Here is a 20908-nt window from a genome sequence, read left to right as displayed (position 1 = left end):
GCTACTTACCTGCAGACTACTCCTTTGCAGGTAAGTAGCATTTTATGGATGTGACAGGTTCCTGTTAACAATGCTATCACGTTCATATTAATATTTCAAGTTATAAACATCTATTCAAGGGATTTTGCATTAAAACATTACATTTGGGAACCTGATTTCTGAAACATCTCACAAATCCTCACGGCCCATCAAAATGTTTTCTTTCACATTGTTCATTGTTGGGGCTTCCTTTCAGATATGTAATAACATTACATGATGGGAATAATATATTTAAGTGGAAGATAACTTTGGCACTCATATTTGCAGAAAAGGTTGATAATTTTATTTAAGTGAACCAACCCATAAAATATAGAAATGAGCCAATGTTTTGGCCACATATGACCTTTATTAAGTTGTATCTGTACAGGATCTGATCGGGGTATCCTGAGCAATGCAGATCTTAGTTGTGCACGGGACCGGAGTGTGCGGCTGCATGTATTTCTATGCAGCTGAATGCTGCGGTCCAAACCGCCGCCGGCAGTGCCGGGTATTGAGGCGAGCGACTCACATTGCACAAGGAAGTGTGACACCAGCCTAAAGGATAGTAAAGGAACAACCACATACTAATAGATACTAATAGTTATAATATTATTAGCTGATTAGAGGCTCCTTCTATAATCTTGTGTAATTTACTTTAGTTTGCATAGATATTGGCATGCTATCGCTTACATTACGCCTTGTTGTGTATGCATGCTAATTAGGACATGATTTGTTTCTGTCATTTTCCAATAAACACAACATAAAAACCTTTGAATAGGTGCCAATTTAGAACAATTTGGAAAATAAGTAACAGCAAAAGAACATAAAAGTATATAAAAAAAACCTCTTTGCAGAGACAGTAAACCTTCAGCCAGATAATAATGTTCACATTGATTTTTTGTTTTTCAGTTAAAAAAACACAAGTTTTCAGGAAGCTCTCATTTTTTAAAAAGGTTTTGAAGGAGTTTTCTCTGCTCCTGGTCATGTGCACACAACGTCTTTTTCAGGTGGATTCAGCACATAGTCCGAATGAAACAGCATTGCAAAACCACCTGAAAAATGGACATAATCCACAGCAATGTCCAAACAACTGTTTCCAGTTCAGAAATCCTGGCCTGGTAAGAAGAAGTAATATGATCATTCATCACCCGACTTCGTTTGGAACCCACCCGTCTCTTAATAGAATATATAGATAAAGGAGCACAAACATACTGGCCGAGTCACTTAAGAAAAGAAGTCGCCAGATTGTTCCTGAAGTGGTTTTGTGAAAGAAAACTATGGCCATCGGTTTGAAAAAGCCGTGTGCACATAAGGGCTCGGGCACAAAACCAATTTTCTCAGACGAGCGCTATCCATGATTTTCATGGATAACACTTGTACCTCTGATATTCCGTGGAGCTGTACACATGTTCAATATTTTCCTTGGGGTCAGTGGTTCACGGAAAAAAATTGGAGACATGTTTGATTTTGATCCAAGTGTCAGATCAAAAAACATCAATGCAAGTCTATGGGTCCATGAAAAAAAATTGGACCAAACTCGAATGACATCCCAGTGTGGTCTGATTTTCACAGACTGATAGAATGTGGAAGGTGGGGAAACTTTTTTTTTAATCTCCACATCCAAGAAAAACTGATGCCACTTTGATCAAACTCTGATCAGAGTAACTGGACCGTTTTTTGGATGTGGAGAAAACCGTAATGTGATCCTACCCTGATAGCTACGGAAATGTTTCCTGAAGCTGTGTTCAAGAATTTTTGAAGCGCTTTTTGCAACTTTTCTAAAATATTCAGTGTGACTATATCCAAGGCTGTGATAAAACTGAGTTTATTGTGGCATTTTTTTTAGCAGATTCTCTCCAAAATCCTCCTCAAAAACTGCTTTAAAATCTGTTCAAACAATCTTCTTACTCATTTCTTTGGGAAACCCACTTTGCAGCAGTTTGTATGATGAGTGGGATTTTTTTTTACCTTTTTTTTCCCGAAGAGGTTTTGAAAAATATCTATTGGATAAAAAGAAATTATGCAGTCACTTCTCCGAAGAGCCCCTGGTGCCGGTGGGCTTAGCTCATATTCGATTTTGGGGGTGACAGGTTCCCTTTAACTCCTCTCTGACCTTAGACATACTATCCCGTCGAGGTGACCTGGGCCTATCTGACCCTCGACGGGATAGTACGTCATAGCGATCGGCCGCGCTCACGGGGGGAGCGTGGCCGATCTCGGCCGGGTGTCAGCTGCCTATCACAGCTGACATCCGGCACTATGTGCCAGGAGCGGTTATGGACCGCTCCCGGCACATTAACCCCCGGCACACCGCGATCAAACATGATCGCGGTGTGCCGGCGGTATAGGGAAGCATCGCGCAGGGGGCTCCCTGCGTGCTTCCCTGAGACTCCCACAGCAACGCGATGTGATTGCGTTGCTGTGAGGGTCTCTTACCTCCTCCTCCTTGCAGGCCCGGATCCAAGATGGCCACGGCATCCGGGTCCTGCAGGGAGGGAGGTGGCTTCACAGCGCCTGCTTAGAGCAGGCACTGTGAAGCCTGCAGCTGTGCATGTCAGATCGCTGATCTGACACAGTGCACAGCAAAGTGTCAGATCAGCGATCTTACACTATAACATGATGCCTCCCCTGGGGCAATGTTATAGAGTAAAAAAAAAATTTTCACATGTGTAAGAAAAATAAAAAAAAATTCCCCCCCCCCAAAAAAAAAAATATTGTCCCTATAAATACATTTCTTTATCTAAATTAAAAAAAAACAATAAAAGTACAGATATTTAGTATTGCCACGTCCGTAACGACCCCACCTATAAAACTGTCTCGCTAGTTAACCCCTTTAGTGAACACAGTAAAAAAAAAAAAAAAACGAGGCAAAAAACAATGCTTTATTATCATACCGCCAAACAAAAAGTGGAATAACATGCGATCAAAAAGACTGAAATAAATAACCATGGTACCGCTGAAAACGTCATCTTGTCCCACAAAAAACGATCTGCAACACAGCATCATCAGCAAAAAAATAAAAAAGTTATAGTCCTCAGAATAAAGATGAAGACACAAAAGAGAATGGTAAAACCAAAAACACTCAGTTTGAAAAAATGTTTGCAGTAATCCGCAAGTGCTAGTAAAAGATGTAAATAACAGGGTATTTGGTTGATACGTTTTTTGCAAAAAATGTATACTAAGCTGCTCTACCAATCTTCACGGTATACCCATATCAGAGCAGTCCTAACTAATGTATGCAATCCCTATCTGATGTATTTAAAAACCTGATCATCTGTATATTACCTGTGTGAACAGGGTTCAGAGAGGAAAAATCCATGTGTGCATACAGGGCAGAACAGCTTTTGTGCAGCTAGCCCAAGAGGAGTGGTGGAACTCCCCAGTCTTGTAGACACAAGAGAACAATCATGGAAACAGGAACACATGGGCTACTTGCACAGTGAACAAGTCTGTAAGAACATGTTCACACACCACCAAGAAACCTGAAGACACAAAAGAGAATGGTAAAACCAAAAACACTCAGTTTGAAAAAATGTTTGCAGTCCTCAGAATAAAGCGATGCAAAAATAATTATTTTTTCTATAAAATAGTTTTTATCGTATAAAAGCGCCAAAACATAAAAAATGATATAAATGAGGTATCGCTGTAATCGTACTGACCCAAAAAATAAAACTGCTTTATCAATTTTACCAAACGCGGAACGGTATAAATGCCTCCCCCAAAAGAAATTCATGAATAGCTGGTTTTTGGTCATTCTGCCTCACAAAAATCAAAATAAAAAGCGATCGAAAATTGTCACATGCCTGAAAATGTTACCAATAAAAACGTCAACTCGTCCCGCAAAAAACAAGACCTTACTTGACTCTGTGGACCAAAATATGGAAAAATTATAGCTCTCAAAATGTGGTAACGCAAAAATTATTTTTTGCAATAAAAAGCGTCTTTCAGTGTGTGACGGCTGCCAATCATAAAAATCCGCTAAATAACCCGCTATAAAAGTAAATCAAACCCCCCTTCATCACCCCCTTAGTTAGGGAAAAATTAAAAACATTTAAAAAATGTATTTATTTCCATTTTCCCATTAGGGATAGGGTTAGGGTTAGGGCTAGGGTTAGGGTTAGGGTTAGGGCTAGGGTTAGGGTTAGGGCTAGGGTTAGGGTTAGGGCTAGGGTTAAGGTTAGGGCTAGGGTTAGGGCTAAGGTTAGGGTTAGGGTTGGGGCTAACGTTAGGGTTGGGGCTAAAGTTAGGGTTTGGATTACATTTACGGTTGGGAATAGGGTTGGGATTAGGGTTAGGGGTGTGTTTAGGGTTACCATTGAGATTAGGGTTAGGGGAGTGTTTGGATTAGGGTTTCAGTTATAATTGGGAGGTTTCCACTGTTTAGGCACATCAGGGGCTCTCCAGATGCGACATGGCGTCCGATCTCAATTCCAGCTAATTCTGCGTTGAAAAAGTAAAACAGTGCTCCTTCCCTTCCGAGCTCTCCTGTGTGTCCATACAGGGGTTTACCCCAACATATAGGGTATCAGCGTACTCAGGACACATTGGACAACAACTTTTGGGGTCCTATTTCTCCTGTTACCCTTGGGAAAATACAAAACTGGGGGCTAAAAAATAATTTTTGTGGAAAAAAAAAAGATTTTTTATTTTCACGGCTCTGCGTTATAAACTGTAGTGAAACACTTGGGGGTTCAAAATTCTCACAACACATCTAGATAAGTTCCTTGGGGGGTCTAGTTTCCAATATGGGGTCACTTGTGGGGGGTTTCTACTGTTTAGGTACATTAGGGGCTCTGCAAACGCAATGTGACGCCTGCAGACCTTTCCATCTAAGTCTGCACTCCAAATGGCGCTCCTTCCCTTCCCAGCTCTCCCATGCGTCCAAACCGTGGTCCCCCCACATATGGGGTATCCGTGTACTCAGGACAAATTGGACAACAACTTTTGGGGTCCTATTTCTCCTGTTACCCTTGGGAAAATACAAAACTGGGGGCTTAAAAATAATTTTTGCGGGAAAAAAAAGATTTTTTATTTTCACGGCTCTGCGTTACAAACTGTAGTGAAACACTTGGGGGTTCAAAGTTCTCACAATACATCTAGATAAGTTCCTTGGGGGGTCTAGTTTCCAATATGGGATCACTTGAGGGGGGTTTCTACTGTTTAGGTACATTAGGGGCTCTGCAAACGCAATGTGACGCCTGCAGACCATTCCATCTAAGTCTGCATTCCAAATGGCGCTCCTTCCCTTCCGAGCTCTCCCATGCCCCCAAACGGTGGTCCCCCTTCCCACATATAGGGTATCAGTGTGCTCAGGACAAATTGGACAAAAACTTTTGGGGTCCTATTTCTCCTGTTACCCTTGGGAAAATACAAAACTGGGGGCTAAAAAATAATTTTTGTGGGAAAAAAAAGTTTTTTTTTATTTTCACTGCTCTGCGTTATAAACTGTAGTGAAATACTTGGGGGTTCAAAGCTCTCACAACACACCTAGATGAGTTCCTTAGGGGGTCTACTTTCCAAAATGGTGTCACTTGTGGGGGGTTTCAATGTTTAGGCACATCAGGGGCTCTCCAAACGCAACATGGGGTCCCATCTCAATTCCAGTCAATTTTGCATTGAAAAGTCAAATGGCGCTCCTTCCCTTCTGAGCTCTGCCATGCGCCCAAATAGTGGTTTACCCCCACATATGGGGTATCAGCGTACTCAGGACAAATTTTACAACAACGTTTGGGGTCCAATTTCTTCTCTTACCCATGGGAAAATAAAAATTGGCGGCGAAAAGATAATTTTTGTGAAAAAATATGATGGTTTTTTTTTACGGCTCTGCATTATAAACTTCTGTGAAGCACTTGGTGGGTCAAAGTGCTCACCACACATCTAGATAAGTTCCTTAGGGGATCTACTTTCCAATATGGTGTCACTTGTGGGGGGTTTCAATGTTTAGGCACATCAGGAGCTCTCCAAATGCAACATGGCGTCCCATCTTAATTCCAGTCAATTTTGCATTGAAAAGTCAAATGGCGCTCCTTCGCTTCCGAGCTCTGCCATGCACCCAAACAGTGGTTTACCCCACATGTGGGGTATCAGCGTACTCAGGACAAATTGTACAACAACCTTTGGGGTCCATTTTCTCCTGTTACCTTTGGTAAAATAAAACAAATTGGAGCTGAATTAAATTTTTTGTGAAAAAAGTTAAATTTTCATTTTTATTTAAACATTCTAAAAATTCCTGTGAAACAACTGAAGGGTTAATAAAGTTCTTGAATGTGGTTTTGAGCACCTTGAGGGGTGCAGTTTTTAGAATGGTGTCACATTTGGTTATTTTCTATCATATAGACCCCTCAAAATGACTTCAAATGAAATGTAGTCCCTAAAAAAAATGGTGTTGTAAAAATGAGAAATTGCTGGTCAACTTTTAACCCTAATAACTCCCTAACAAGAAAAACATTTTGGTTCCAAAATTGTGCTGATGTAAAGTAGACATGTGGGAAATGTTACTTATTAAGTATTTTGTGTGTCATATCTCTGTGATTTAATTATATAAAAATTCAAATTTGGAAAATTGCGAAATTTTCTAAATTTTCGCCAAATTTCCATTTTTTTCATAAATAAACGCAGGTGATATCAAAGAAATTTTACCACTATCATGAAGTACAATATGTCACGACGAGAAAACAATGTCAGAATCACCGGGATTGGTTGAAGCGTTCCAGAGTTATAACCTCATAAAGGGACAGTGGTCAGAATTGTAAAAATTGGCCTGGTCATTGATGTGCAAACCACCCTTGGGGGTAAAGGGGTTAAAGAAAAAACGTTGTGATCATACCTTTTTAATACTTTTCTCCTGCAACTTCTAGAAGTGATAACAGTGGATCGCTGTGGTTTGCAGTAGCAAAATTATGGTTGCATTCTGAAATATTTTTTTTTCTGTTAAAAAAACCCCTGTAATAAAGGGGACCTCTCATCTCTCCTGATATTTCTATATATATACAATTTTTTGAACGTTACATTGTGCCCATCCTCTGTTATTCTTCACACAAATTTATAAAGAAGCAACTGGATTTTAACATTCCCTGTGTCAAGAGGGTCTGTCCCGACAAAGCGTGGCACTGTCAACACTGATTGGACAATGCCAGGTTGTGAAGAAACACCCCCCGTTGGTAACACCCATATGTCAATGTCAATGTATTAATAAACTCTTAGTAGTATTAACAGAGGAACGGGAAAATGCCAAATTCTAAGGAAGACGCTGAAGTATTGTAATTTCACAGGGGATATAATTATTTATTCATTAAGAATAGGTGAAAGCCTTTAATTCACACTAATATCATCTTAATGCTGTGAGCCCACAATGAGTTTTTGGTGAGTTTTTGACGATGCGTATTGTCGCTGCATCTAAAACACGGCATCTTAGGTCCTGTGCACACGTTGCTGATTTGTCCTTTTTTTCTGCACAGATTTGTCATAAAACCTGAATGAGAATCCGGAAGTCTCATGAATGTGTTGCCTTATTTTTTACTTAAATCCTCAGCATGTCAATTCTTTCTGCTTTTTTTTTGCTGCAGATTTCACTCAAACTAATGAGTGGGGAAAAATCTGCATCAAATTGTAAAAAAACGCATAAAAAAATGAGGAAAAAACCCTAATTTACACAACTTTGTACCTGCAGAGAGATGCAGAAATGGGCATATACTGTACCCTTCACAGTTTCAGCAAAGTGCATGAGATTTATAGAAATTTCATAGTCACTGTGTTTTTCTTTAGTGTAATCTGACCTGCGGCACGCGTTTCAAAACTACAACATGTCAATTTCTTTTGTTGGTGCACTGAGTGTCATTTGCAGATTTTTCACACATTCTCGCATTAGATATGTTTTTAGTGTATTTCCACAGTGAAAACGCACTAAAAATGCATGTAATATGAATATGTCAATAATGTTTTGCCAAAGCAAAACACCAGGAAGTATCAGAAACAAAGCAGCATTATTTAAAACATATTAGCAAAAATTGTCCAAAATTAGAACTGGCACTTCAAACACAATCATAAATCCACCATTCTACTGACAATCTTCAATAGAAGTATGAAGAGATCCAGAGTGTATAAAAGATATAGAATTTATTCATTAAAAAATGACAACAATAGAAAAAAATAAAAAATAAAAATCAGAAAATGCCTCACACAAAAAGGGACGCCACAAAATCCATAAACATAACTCATCATAAATTATAACCAGGTGTATCAACAGCCAAATCCATTTACATAATTTATCATAAATTGAAAACCAGGTATAACAGTCTGTAAGTACAATTAGGCAAACTAGTTGTCATTAACAATCCCCTAACGATAAATTATGTAAATAGATCTGGCTGATGATACACCTGGTTATAATTTATGGCAAATTATGTTTATGGATTTAGTGGCGTCTCCTTTTGTGTGAGACATTTTCTGCTTTTTTATTTTTTATTTTTTTTATTGTCATTTTTTAATGGATTATTAATAAATACTGTATATTGTATACACTCTGGATTTCCTCATACTTCTATTGAAGATTGTCAGTAGAATGGTGGATTTATTTAAAACATGACACACCAGAGTCAAAAACCGCAGACTCAAAAACATGGTAAAAACACACTTTATAAAACACACTAAAAATCAATGAATAAAACGCAAATAACCTAATTTACACAATAAGTGCAGAAATAATTCAGAAAATCTGCAATGTCAAAAATTCATTGAAAGCACATTGTGGCAACATGGCCTAAACAGTATGAAACCAGCCATTACTATCTCTTTTGTGTTGCTATAGATAGGCAAATAAGATTTATCTAAAGATCACATACAAGTGCTTCTCATAAAATTATAATATCTTCAAAAAGTGAATTTATTTCAGTTCTTCAATATAAAAAGTGAAACTCATATATTATATAGAGTCTTTACAACCAGAGTGATATATGGCAAGTGTTTATTTCTATCAATGTTGATGATTATGGCTTACAGTCAATGAAAACCCAAAAGTCATTATCTCAGTAAATTAGAATACTTTATAACACCAGCTTGAAAAATGATTTTAAAATCTGAAATGTTGGCCTACTGAAATGTATGTTCAGTAAATGCACTCAATACTTCGTCAGGGCTCCTTTTGCATCAATTACTGCATCAATGCGGCGTGGCATGGAGGTGATCAGCCTGTGGCACTGCTGAGGAGTTATGGAAGCCCAGGTTGCTTTGATAGCAGCCTTCAGCTCATCTGCATTGTTGGGTCTGGTGTCTCATCTTCCTCTTGACAATACTCCATAGATTCTTTATGGGGTTAAGGTGAGGCGAGTCTGCTGGTCCATCAAGCACAGTGATATTGTTGTTTTTAAACCAGGTATTTGTACTTTTGGCAGTGTGGACAGGTGCCAAGTCCTGCTGGAGAATGAAATGTCTATCTCCAAAAAGCTTGTTGTCAAAAGGGAAGCATGAAGTGTTCTAAAATTTTCTGGTGGATGGAAGAAATGACTTTGGACTTGATGAAACACAGTCTACCTACACCAGCAGATGACATGGCTCCTCAAACCATCACTGATTGTGGAAACTTCACACTAGACCCAAAGCAGCTTGGATTGTATGCCTCTCCACTCTTTCTCCAACCTCTGAGAACTTGATTTCCAAATGAAATGCCAAATTTACTTTAATCTGAAAACAACACCTTGGACCACTGAGCAACAGTCCAGTTCTTTTTCTCCTTGGCCCAAGTAAGATGCTTTTGGCATTGTCTAGTGGTCATGAGTGGCTTGACACAAGGAATGTGACACTTGTAGCCCATGTCCTGGAAACCTGTGTGTGTGGGGGCTCTTGAAGCAATGATTCCAGCAGCAGTACATTCCTTGTGAATCCCACCCCCCCTCCCCCCCGAAAAAAAAATTGTGAATGACCTTCTCTTAACAATCCTTTCAAGGCTGTGGTTATCCCGGTTGCTTGTGCACCTTTTTCCTACCACACTTTTTCTTTCCACTGAACTTTCCATTAAAATGCTTGGATATAGCACTCTGTGAACAGCCAGTTTCTTTAGCAATGACCTCTTGTAGCTTACCCTCCTTGTGGAGTGTGTCAGTGACTGCTTTCTGGACATCTGTCAAGTCAGCAGTCTTCCCCATGATTGTGGATCCTACTGAAACAGACTAAGGGACCTTTTTCAATGCTTAGAAAGCCTTTGCAGGTGGTTTTTGTTAATTATTTTAACTAATTTACTGAATTTATGAGTTTCACTTTTTGTATTGAAGAACTGAAATAAAAATTAACTTTTTGATGATATTCTAATTGTGTGAGAAGCACCTGTATATATATTATTTTACATTGCTGAGGTGTTATATTTCCAGAAAAGCCAATACAGCTAAAGTCTGTGAATTTCGCATGAAAATTCATCTTGTGAACTATGGATCAGAATGTCAGGTTTTGGATTGAGCAATGTAAGTGCAAACAGGTTCTTGGGATGCAACAGCACAGAAGATGGGGACACAGGGGTAACTTGACTAAAGATTTATTACTCTAACACAACAGTTTGAATATAATAATGATAATAATTTTTATTTTTATAGCTCCAACATATTCCGCAGCACTTTACAATTTTAGAAAGGAACTTGTACAGAAAATAAAGACATTATAGAATTGACATAACTGAGATACCAAAAGTAAATGGTAAAATGTGCAAAATACTAAATAGGGTATGCACACAATGCTACATGAACCTGTCACCAGCTAGTATGTGTACAGTACAGACACAGGGCTATTAAGTGCATGGAGGGTGTGTGAACAGATGTTACAAGGGTCATGATTTTTAAGAATATCTTGTATGGCCAAAGCGGGAGTGAGCTGAGGTGATAGGCCATTCTAAAAAAATGTATTTTTAGGCCACACTTAAAACTGTGGATATTGGGAATTATTCGAATTGTCCTGGGTAGTGCATTCCAAAGAATTGGCGCACCACGTGGGAAGTCTTGGAGAGAGGAGTGGGAGGCTCAGGTTATTGAGGATTTAAGTTTTAAATCATTAGCAGCAGGGAGGACACGAGTAGGGTGGTAATGTAGGGATGTGGACTGTCTGACCCCGTTGCTGCACCTGAAGGCAACAGACACACTGTGTGAATACCGTTGTGCAGTTTTATATGTGAAAGTAATGTGTGTCTAATGTAAAGTGATAAAATGTATTATGGTGATGTTCAGTATATAAAGTGTTAGCGCATAATGTGAATGTAGCATAAGGATAAGCTTAGGGTATCATGGGATGTAGAACAGCTTAGCATGCAGATAGGAAATGGTTAAGGTTGAAATTAGCCCAGTTGGAGGGCACTAGTGCTGATAAGAATGGGGGCATTTCCTGGTTAGAGGGAATTTAGTGTCAGCAAGGGAAGTGTGGAGAAGAGTTCAAGTTGAGGTGAGGGGTGTTGCTAGGGGCAGCATGGGCCAAATGTTCAGGGCAGTAAGCGGCCAAATGGAGATCCCTGATGGACATTCCATCCACCTGATAAACTTGGACTGTTTAGTAAAAGTTTGACTGTTACAAAGAACCTGGTGTCTAATGCATTGAGTGTGGTGTTTCCTACGGATACAAGCCTGGAGGCTGCAGAGACCCGCTGCCTACAAGTGAGTGTGATATACCCACACCCTACAGCACACTGGGACACCCCTTGTCTGTCATGTTTCAGAGCGCAATCACGACTACTGCTCTGCAGCACTTTACAGTAGACTGAGACGACGGAGGAGATGTAGGGTGGTGCTGAACCGTGAAGCGCTTTGTGGGTGAGAGTGATAAGTTCATATTGAACTTTTTATTAGATAGGCAACCAGTGCAATGACTGTCACAAGGTAGGGGCATCGGTGTAGCAGTTGGAAAGGAATATGATCCTGGCTGCTGCATTTATAATGGATTGGAGAGGGGAGAGTTTGGTAAGAGGGATACTGATTAGTGATGAGCGAATATACTCGTTACTCGCGATTTCTTGAGCATGCTTGGGGGTCCTCCGAGTATTTTTTAGTGCTCAGAGATTTAGTTTTTCTTGTCGCAGCTGAATGATTTACATCTGATAGCCAGCATAAGTACAGTACATGTGGGTGTTGCCTGGTTGCGAGGCAACCCCTACATGTACTTATGATGGCTATCAGATGTAAATCATTCAGCTGTGGCAAGAAAAACTAAATCTCCGAGCACTAAAAAATACTCGGACACCCGAGCGTGCTCGAGAAATCTCGAGTAACGAGTATATTCGCTCATCATTAATACTGATTAGTAAAAAGTTGTAATAGTCCACATGAGAATGATAAAGAAATATAGAAATATATTTATTATTATTTATAGGAAGTAGAATAAATTGATACTTTGATATTTACAATCTGATTAATGGTTCCAGACAAATCTTAATTTCTTAAGATTTCAATGATAGTAACATAGTAACATAGTAACATAGTTAGCAAGGCCGAAAAAAGACATTTGTCCATCCAGTTCAGCCTATATTCCATCATAATAAATCCCCAGATCTACGTCCTTCTACAGAACCTAATAATTGTATGATACAATATTGTTCTGCTCCAGGAAGACATCCAGGCCTCTCTTGAACCCCTCGACTGAGTTCGCCATCACCACCTCCTCAGGCAAGCAATTCCAGATTCTCACTGCCCTAACAGTAATGAATCCTCTTCTATGTTGGTGGAAAAATCTTCTATCCTCCAGATGCAAAGAATGCCCCCTTGTGCCCGTCACCTTCCTTGGTATAAACAGACCATCAGCGAGATATCTGTTAAGATCTATGGGCCAGGCAGAAATCTCCATAAGAATCTGCCTCCTGAGCTTTTTTTTTAGGAAAGGAGCATTACCAGTGTTAGACATGTAATGACTAACAATTTACACTGGTTTACTCCCAGTACACACTAGGCATAAAGAGCAAAGGGTCCAAATATGACTATATAAGTAAAACAGCAACTTTTCACTCTATAGAGTCCTTATCAAGCTGACAGAAAAATGTACAAACACATCCATATATAGGGATTAAATGCGGTAATCAACCAACGATAGATTGTATACTTTTATGTCCAGCAGTGGCACATGTGGATTTATGGACCCACTGTGCCGCAGGGCCGGGCCTGCCCAGGAAGGGGCGTAGCTAAGCGGCTACCTAGTGTTCACTGAAGCTCCTGATGGTGGAGACAGACTGGGCTGCAGGTAGGCACCACGTACCCCTCCTAGGCAGATTCTGGTACTGCAGCTGCTGACCCCAGGGTTCAGGTTCGCTAACACTGGTTTGAGCTATGTTCAGAGACAGTGGTCTGGGACACTGGATCAGGGACTTGCCACTCATGAACTGAGGGACAATGTGCAGACACTGGCCCACTGGTACCAGAGGACTCCAGGAACTGGACTGGCTAAGTGGACTTTGGAGTCAGGACTGGCCACTCCAGGGCCAGGGGACAACGTTAAGGCACTGGCTGCACCGGGACCAGGGGACTTCAGGAACAGGACTGGACTAGGGGACAGCATTCAGAACCTGGCCGCACATGGAGTAGGGGACAACGTTCAGGACATTGGCCACACTGGGATCAGGGATTTGGATTCAGGACACTGACCACATCAGGATCAGGGGACCTCACAACGACATTGGTAAGACACCAACTACCTAATGATTGAATTCATTGCTTGGCGACTTAAAACGAGAGGGGGAGTCCTTTAAGCAGGATGACTCTTAATTACACAGTTTTAAAATATTATTTATGACCAACACAAATATATCCTAAAAACACCAAATATTAACCTGATGCACAGTTTTGATTCTTACTAGACCACATTTGTGGCTTATGAAACCAGATAGAAGTACTGTTCGTATATCCAGCCTGGCTATTATGACAATGGTTAAAAAAACGTAGGGCATATTAAAATGCTACTCTTATATCTCAAAGTATGGCTGCTGGTATGGATTAACAGATAAAATGGAAAGATCTCACTTAGTCTAGTTGCAGTAATCTCCTTCAGTCAGATATCCAAGCGACGCCTGCCTTCTGGAATGGATGTATAGAAAAGAGGGGAGGGAGATCTGGGTCTAGCCTTGGTATGCACTATTCAATGCTATTTAGACCTAGGGCCTCAAGACACCTGCCCTTACAAGGGCAGTCCACAGCTCACCTTAGTGTGAAAATGCCCCCGCAAGCAATACTATGTGCCTCCCGATGCGTTTCCCCTTCATAGGTCTTCAAGGGAGAAAAAAATGCACTTTACCATAACTTAGATGGGCTTCTATTCCCCTGTCCATTCACTGTCTGTACACCAAATGCTAAAGGATGACTGATAACCAAAGTTCCCTGGTGACATATGATAATTGTAAAGCAAAAAGTGTAAGTATATAACACTACATCCTATAAAGAAGAGACAAAGAACCTCCAAATAACAGAGTAACTGGTCAATGGTGTGTATTGAGGTATAGAACATACTTGTCAACAATGGACACCTAACACATGCATCAACCATATCTCAATGTAATGTTAAATGTCTGCAACAAGTATTGCACCCTTACCCATAATAGAAGGTGGTTGTCACCAGGTAATATAAACCCCTACGCGTGTTTTGCATCTTTTGTATTGTAGCTTCCTCGGAAAATAGGACCTTTCACTATCTTATAACCGCTAGGACCTGCGGTCATATGGTCAAGTAAGACCAATCACAGATGGGAATATCGGCGCATGCACACATCAGCTGCACCGCACACAGCAATCAAGGGAGGCCATGCATGGAGGGTAACCATGACTCCCGGTGAATGCATGTCCACCATAAAGATGCCAGAAGCAGCACTGAAACACGGGACAGCAGGGCACGCACGCGCACACCAAAGGCTGATACCAAAACAGACCAGATGTATCTGGACAATTGCAGGGCTACATAACAGCAGTCAGAATAGGTCACACCCAAAAGTACAATAATGTGACAAATAACAAATATAACAAGACACCATTGTATTCATAATCCACAGCGTGTGATTGCCTGATCAGTTGAGTTGAAGTCTGTATATGTATATTATAAAAGTCCTTGGCTGGTTCACGACATATGTTCATACAATAGAAGTAAAATAAATAACAGGTAAAATCAAAGCATTAATAATTCCTAAAAAGATATATACATTAAAGAAAGGAGGTGAGACTCAAGGATACGTTTAAACCACTGGAAGCAATAGTTACTAATTCTATGTTCCACTTCATGTCTCTTTGGGCCAAAAATGTCTTAATTTTCCCACCACGTATAACACCATGAATTATGTCAATGCCACGTATCATAAAACTTTTTGGATTGTGATCATGGTACAATCTAAAGTGGCGTGGTATCATCTTCAATGTTGCTGTGCCAGCCACTAATGTCACCAATGTCTCTCACATGCTCTCATACTCTTATGTGCAGTTCCCTGGATGTAAGGCCTATATAAATTTTGCCACAGCCACAAAAAGTAGTGTAGTAGATCACGTGGCAACTACTGCAAGCAATATAATGATTAATTGTATATTGGCGATTACCAGAAGCAGATTCAAATACCTAGTAGCGAGAGAAATTGGTGTAGGACAGACAGCGGCGCATGGAAAACACCCATGTGTTGGACCCCTAGTACCATAGGGGTTACTTTTAGGTGGAGTATAGTGACTCTTAACCAAGATGTCCATGAGATTTTTTACTCAATTTTCAAGGGAGATGACAAAAGATGTGACTTACCAGAGGGTTCAGTGAGAAATATAGAGTAGTGTCCCTCCAGAATAGATCTCATGACAGCCCAATCTTGATTATAAGTGAAGATAAATCTCAACTTTCATGAACTTCATTCCACTTCATTTTAGAATGTAAAAGTTGGCAGTGGGGGTCGATTTAGCCCTTTTATAAGCCTGTTTAATGCATCTTTTACTACAGCCCCCCTCAGCAAACCTAGCTGATAGATCCCTAGTTTGATTCTCAAATTTTTAAATCAGACAAGCAGATCGGCTTCATCCTAAGGAATTGGCCAACTGGGACATTGTTGATAAGTATATTCTATACCTTGATGCACAAAATTGACTAGTACCATGTTATTTGGAGGTGAACGACAGCATTCATGTTTTTAATCATAGAACTTAGACTCACTGCACCTCATGGAGCAATAGGGTCAACGATAAAAATCTCTTTTGATCAAAACGTCACAACTGAAGGCAAAATAAATGTGATGCAAATTCACTTGTGAACCACTGTCCTTATTTATATTTTTGGTTTTGGACGTGTTCTGAGAAGGACTTCTTGGATGTGACATGCGCTTCACCTTTGGGTAACGTTGACCCTATTGCTCCATGAGGTGCTGTGAGTCTAAGTTGTATGATTAATCATTCATGTTTTTATCTTGCATCCAATGAAATTACATCCTACGCACCAAATTGCTTTCAGCTGGACTGTGTTATCGTTATACTCAATGAGTGTAGTGTATACAGTGTCGGACTGGGGTGCCAAGGGCCCTCCAGTACTCTGTAAAGGAATACGTGGACATTGACTTAGAGGGGGCCCACTTTTCACCTGTACACAAATCATACACTACTCTCATTCACAAATTTACCTATATATCTATATAAAAATAAACTGGCTAGAATTATTCCAATTACTGCCCATACAGTGGGGTTAGGAGCCCAGATCTTCACAAGGGCCCACCGGGGAATTCCCCTGTTACCCTATGGGCCAGTCCGAGCCTGAGTGTATATAATACTGGAAGAGGCTTGATTACTCCTTGTATAAAGCTGTCGTTCCACTTTAGATAAATGTAAATTCACATGATATCTGTTTTTCCAGTGTGTCGGACAGGGAGAAGAGGCGGCTCATTAGTTAGCACTGTTGCTTTGCAGCACTGGGGTCCTGGGATTAAATCTCACGAAGGACAACATCTGCCTATCATGTAAAAGTAGCACCATTTTTTTTTATCACAAATTCTGCATAACGTTACAGTATAGGCTTCAATTCCTACAGGTCTGTTGTGTGCATCAGGCCTTATAAAGACCTGTGTAAATGTTAATAAAGTAGTAGCAAGTATTTATAAAATCAAGCAAAAATCTCATCAAGCAGATATTAAAAAAAAGTTTTTGCTCACTTTCTTTTACATCACATTACAGATTTCCGTTCTATTTTATGTTTTTAGAGCCAATTATCAGCCAAAAATAGTGCAAATAATATGAGAAAACCTAATAATACACCCAAAAATGTATAATGGCATCATAAAGCAAAAATATTACATATTATAGCTATAATAAATACTGTATAAGCCTATTCACAAAAATATAGCCAAAAATGGAGGAAGTGTAAAATATAAACCTTGATTAGATAATAATATAGACAAAAATGTTTTTTCAATATTAAAACGCTGGATCCGTTTTTTGTCATAGAGTTGTATTAGCGCCGGATTGTGCCTGATGTCTGAATGTTTCATCTGTTTTTTTGCCGGATCCGTCAAAAATTAGTTTTCTGGCGGATGGAGAAAACATCCAGAGCAACGTTTTTTCTGTCCGGCGGAAAACCGCACAACGACTGATCCAGCCAAAAACATATGAAATGCAGGCATAAATGGCCGAATCCAGCGACCGGATCCAGCTTTTAGAGGAAACAATTCCTCAGCAAATATTAGCTGCATTCTCCTCCAATGACTGATCTAAAATCAAAGTACAAGAATACTTCAGACGTTTGATTTTTTCACAAGAAAAACGGATCAATTATTCTGATTAGATTTTGATCAAAGTTTTATCCGAGTGTGGTCTAAGCGTCATCTGTTTTACTTGTAAAGAAAGAAATTACAAAAAGAAAAGTTTCTCCACCTTTTTCTTTCTGACAGTCCAGGAAAATCGGACCGCACTTTGATGTCATCTGAGTGCGGATTTATTTTTTTCACGAACCCATTGACTTGCATTGCCAATTTTGATAATAGAATCATAGAATGTTAGAGTTGGAAGGGACCTCAAGGTTCATCGTGTCCAACCCTCTGCTCAATGCAGGATCCACTAAACCATCTCAGACAGATGTCTGTCCAGCCTCTGTTTGAAGACTTCCATTGAAGGAGAACTCACCACCTATCTTGGCAGCCTGTTCCACTCATTGATCACCTTCACTATCAAAAAGTTTTTCTAATATCTAATCTGTATCTTCTCCATTTCAGTTTAATCCAACCCTCATATCAAAATGAGATATGTCTCCGCGATTTTCCGCAGACCGCAAATGGCCCCATAGACTATCACGGGTACGAGTGCTATCTGTGAAATACAGTCTATGGGGTAATTCACATCTCTGACTTTTTACTAAGACCGAGTGGTCTGCACAAAAGCAATATTGATCCAAGCGTCGGATCAAACTTTTCAAAGCAAGTATATGAGTCAGTGAAAAAAATGACGTAATTCGGATGTTATCCGTATGCTATCTGTTTTTTATGGACTATTTATTAGGTGATAGAAAAAGAAGGTCAGCACTCCGTATAAAAAGAGGTGCTCATCAGAAAAAAAGCCAAAATTGTTTAGATACAACACTCTTTGCATCAGCAGTAAATTTTTATTGTAAACTCAGTTATTATAATAAGAAGACTGTGACTTTTAGTGTTATGATGACGCTTCAGATCATAGTATGTCACCAAGTTTACACCAAGTCCGAGGGCCATAGGAGATCAGGCTTGTCTGCGTATGGTATTATGGCAGATGTATTTGGCAGCAGCCTTGGTGTAAACTTGGTGACTAGTTCTTACCACCGTGACTATGTGACCAAGGCTCAGGATGTGTCGAAACGTCATAAAATTGAAAGTCACAGTTTTCCATTATTAAAGTCATTGTCTTCGTACTATATTAACTGAGTTTCCAATAAAAATTGACTGTTGATGCCTTTTTTTCTTATGAGCACCTCTTTGTTCTTACGAGTGCTAATCTTTTTCTATCTCCTACGAAATAGTCCATGAAAAAAAGATAATATACGGATAACGTCCGAATGATGTCCTTTTTTTTCACAAACTCATATACTTGCCTTGGCAAGTTTTATCCGACACTTGGATCAATATTGGACAAGTCTCCATGCTTTTGTGGAGAACACTCGGTTTTAGTAAAATTCAGAGATGTGAATTTCCCCATAGACTATCAGAAACTGACGTCTGAATGAGCCCTTATATTGAAATAGCTTTTTAGGACTTGAGTCCTTCAGAAAAGCAATAGTTATGATTAGTCGGGGTCTAACGCCAGTCTTCTGACCAATCAGTGCTTGAAGTATCGCAGTCTCTTTAGTGTCATGAGTCTGACCAGCTCTGATCAAATATTGATGACCCATCTAAATATATATAAGGTTCTACATGTGTTCTTGGTATAGAAAAACTCAGTGGACACCATATTTTAAGCATAGGGGTTTCAAAGTCTCTTGGCCCGACATATGCATACAAATATTTGTCAAAGTGAATTGTGCTTAAATGTGTTATTTTGGTGTTTTCGAGCAGTTGTGCTGTCTGTTATATTTGCAGGAATTCGTAGTAGTTTCATATAAGAAATGACAGACCACCCCGTAACGGAAAGTCCTGGGAACACATGATAGTCATCTACTGTCACATTACCAAACTCCATGGACCTTTTACTGATGCCTGGAGCTATAGAGGCTAGAAACAACCCAAGAAAAGGACCCTTCTAATTCTAATATCAACTCCGAAGATTAACGTTTCTCACGTGAAATGGACTGGAAACATTTAAAGCCACAATATCAGACTAAAGGACTGGATAAAGAAGGTTTTATATTACTAATAAATTAACTCACAATTTTTTTAAGCAGAACGACAAAACTCATTAAACAAAATCCTTGACTAATGACCCCATGGACTAGACTAAATTACTTTCTCATTAACTACTTTAATGTATGCATAATACAATTTTACAACTTAGTAATAGGAGACTGCGCTTACCGGCTGCCTGAAGACACTTAACCAGTTTTTCCAAAGTAGCACCTTGAGTTGATGTAGAAATGACGCCATTATCCGCCTCGGTTAATTTACAATAAAAGTTTGAAATAAATAAATAAATTGCATTAATTTAAAAAAACTAAAAAAAAAATCAGTCTGGCATTAGCTGTTCATGTTGAGTTGACTGGAGAGCGAGTTTTATCACTCCAGATTGAAGCAGTCTCTGAGGTCCTGATTGACTGGTTGTGTAAGGCTGGGAGATTTCGTTGCTAACCAGCCCTGCCTGTTGTTGGTGTCTTGTTAAATGGAAAGCAGAGATGCTACTGATTCACAGTATGGCCTTAAAAACACACACCTGCCGTCTTCCCTCCCCTTGCCGTGCAATGACACACCTAGTGCAATGTGTCACATCGAAGCAAGCAGATAAGGTGTGTTACTGTACAATTTTTTTTCTAGGTTCATACTCCAGAAAACGAAGTAACTGGATTATATTACCTAAGTTAATAAAATAAATCCCGAGGCTGAGATTTACAGAGAACAAGTACATTGTCTGGTGATATTACAATCCATATTATATTACAGGTCACTTTCTAGTTTTATTACAGATTTATTACAGATTACTTTTTTAGCTTTATTATATCTGTGCAGTAAATGTAAAGTTCAGGACATAATAAAAAAATATAATTTAATGATAAATGTTATGATATGTTATCACATATCCATAGTTTAGGCGGTAACTTGCTGATCATTGGGGGTTCGACGACTCTGACCCCCCCCCCTCAATCCTGAGAACTTGGCTCTTGAATGCTCCATTCTCATTGTCTCTATGACCACTAACGATAGCTAAGAATTTTCAGAGTCCTATCCTCAGATCGGTGGGTATCCTGTGGATAGATCATGACATGGGCAGGTGGTGATAACCCTTTAATCTTTTTGAGTAATACTTTAAAGGAGTGGTCTGGCACC

At 39.6% G+C, this 20908-nt stretch overlaps 1 protein-coding gene across 1 annotated transcript in view; it reads right to left on the bottom strand.

Moving 5' to 3' along the window:
• ABCA12 (ATP binding cassette subfamily A member 12) overlaps nt 1-20262 on the bottom strand; it is a 253565-nt gene extending 233303 nt beyond the window's left edge. Inside the window, exon 1 of the mRNA XM_069735561.1 lies at nt 19946-20262. Within this exon, the coding sequence (XP_069591662.1) occupies nt 19946-20014 (69 nt within the window). The 5' untranslated portion in view covers nt 20015-20262. The remainder of the gene's footprint in view (nt 1-19945) is intronic.
• Nucleotides 20263-20908: the final 646 nt, after the last annotated feature.

The sequence above is a fragment of the Ranitomeya imitator genome, chromosome 7 (genome assembly GCF_032444005.1).
Source record: "Ranitomeya imitator isolate aRanImi1 chromosome 7, aRanImi1.pri, whole genome shotgun sequence".
Classification (NCBI taxonomy): domain Eukaryota; kingdom Metazoa; phylum Chordata; class Amphibia; order Anura; family Dendrobatidae; genus Ranitomeya; species Ranitomeya imitator.
The sequence above is the reverse complement of the archived record's forward strand: the minus strand, read 5'-3'. Positions and strand labels throughout refer to the sequence as shown.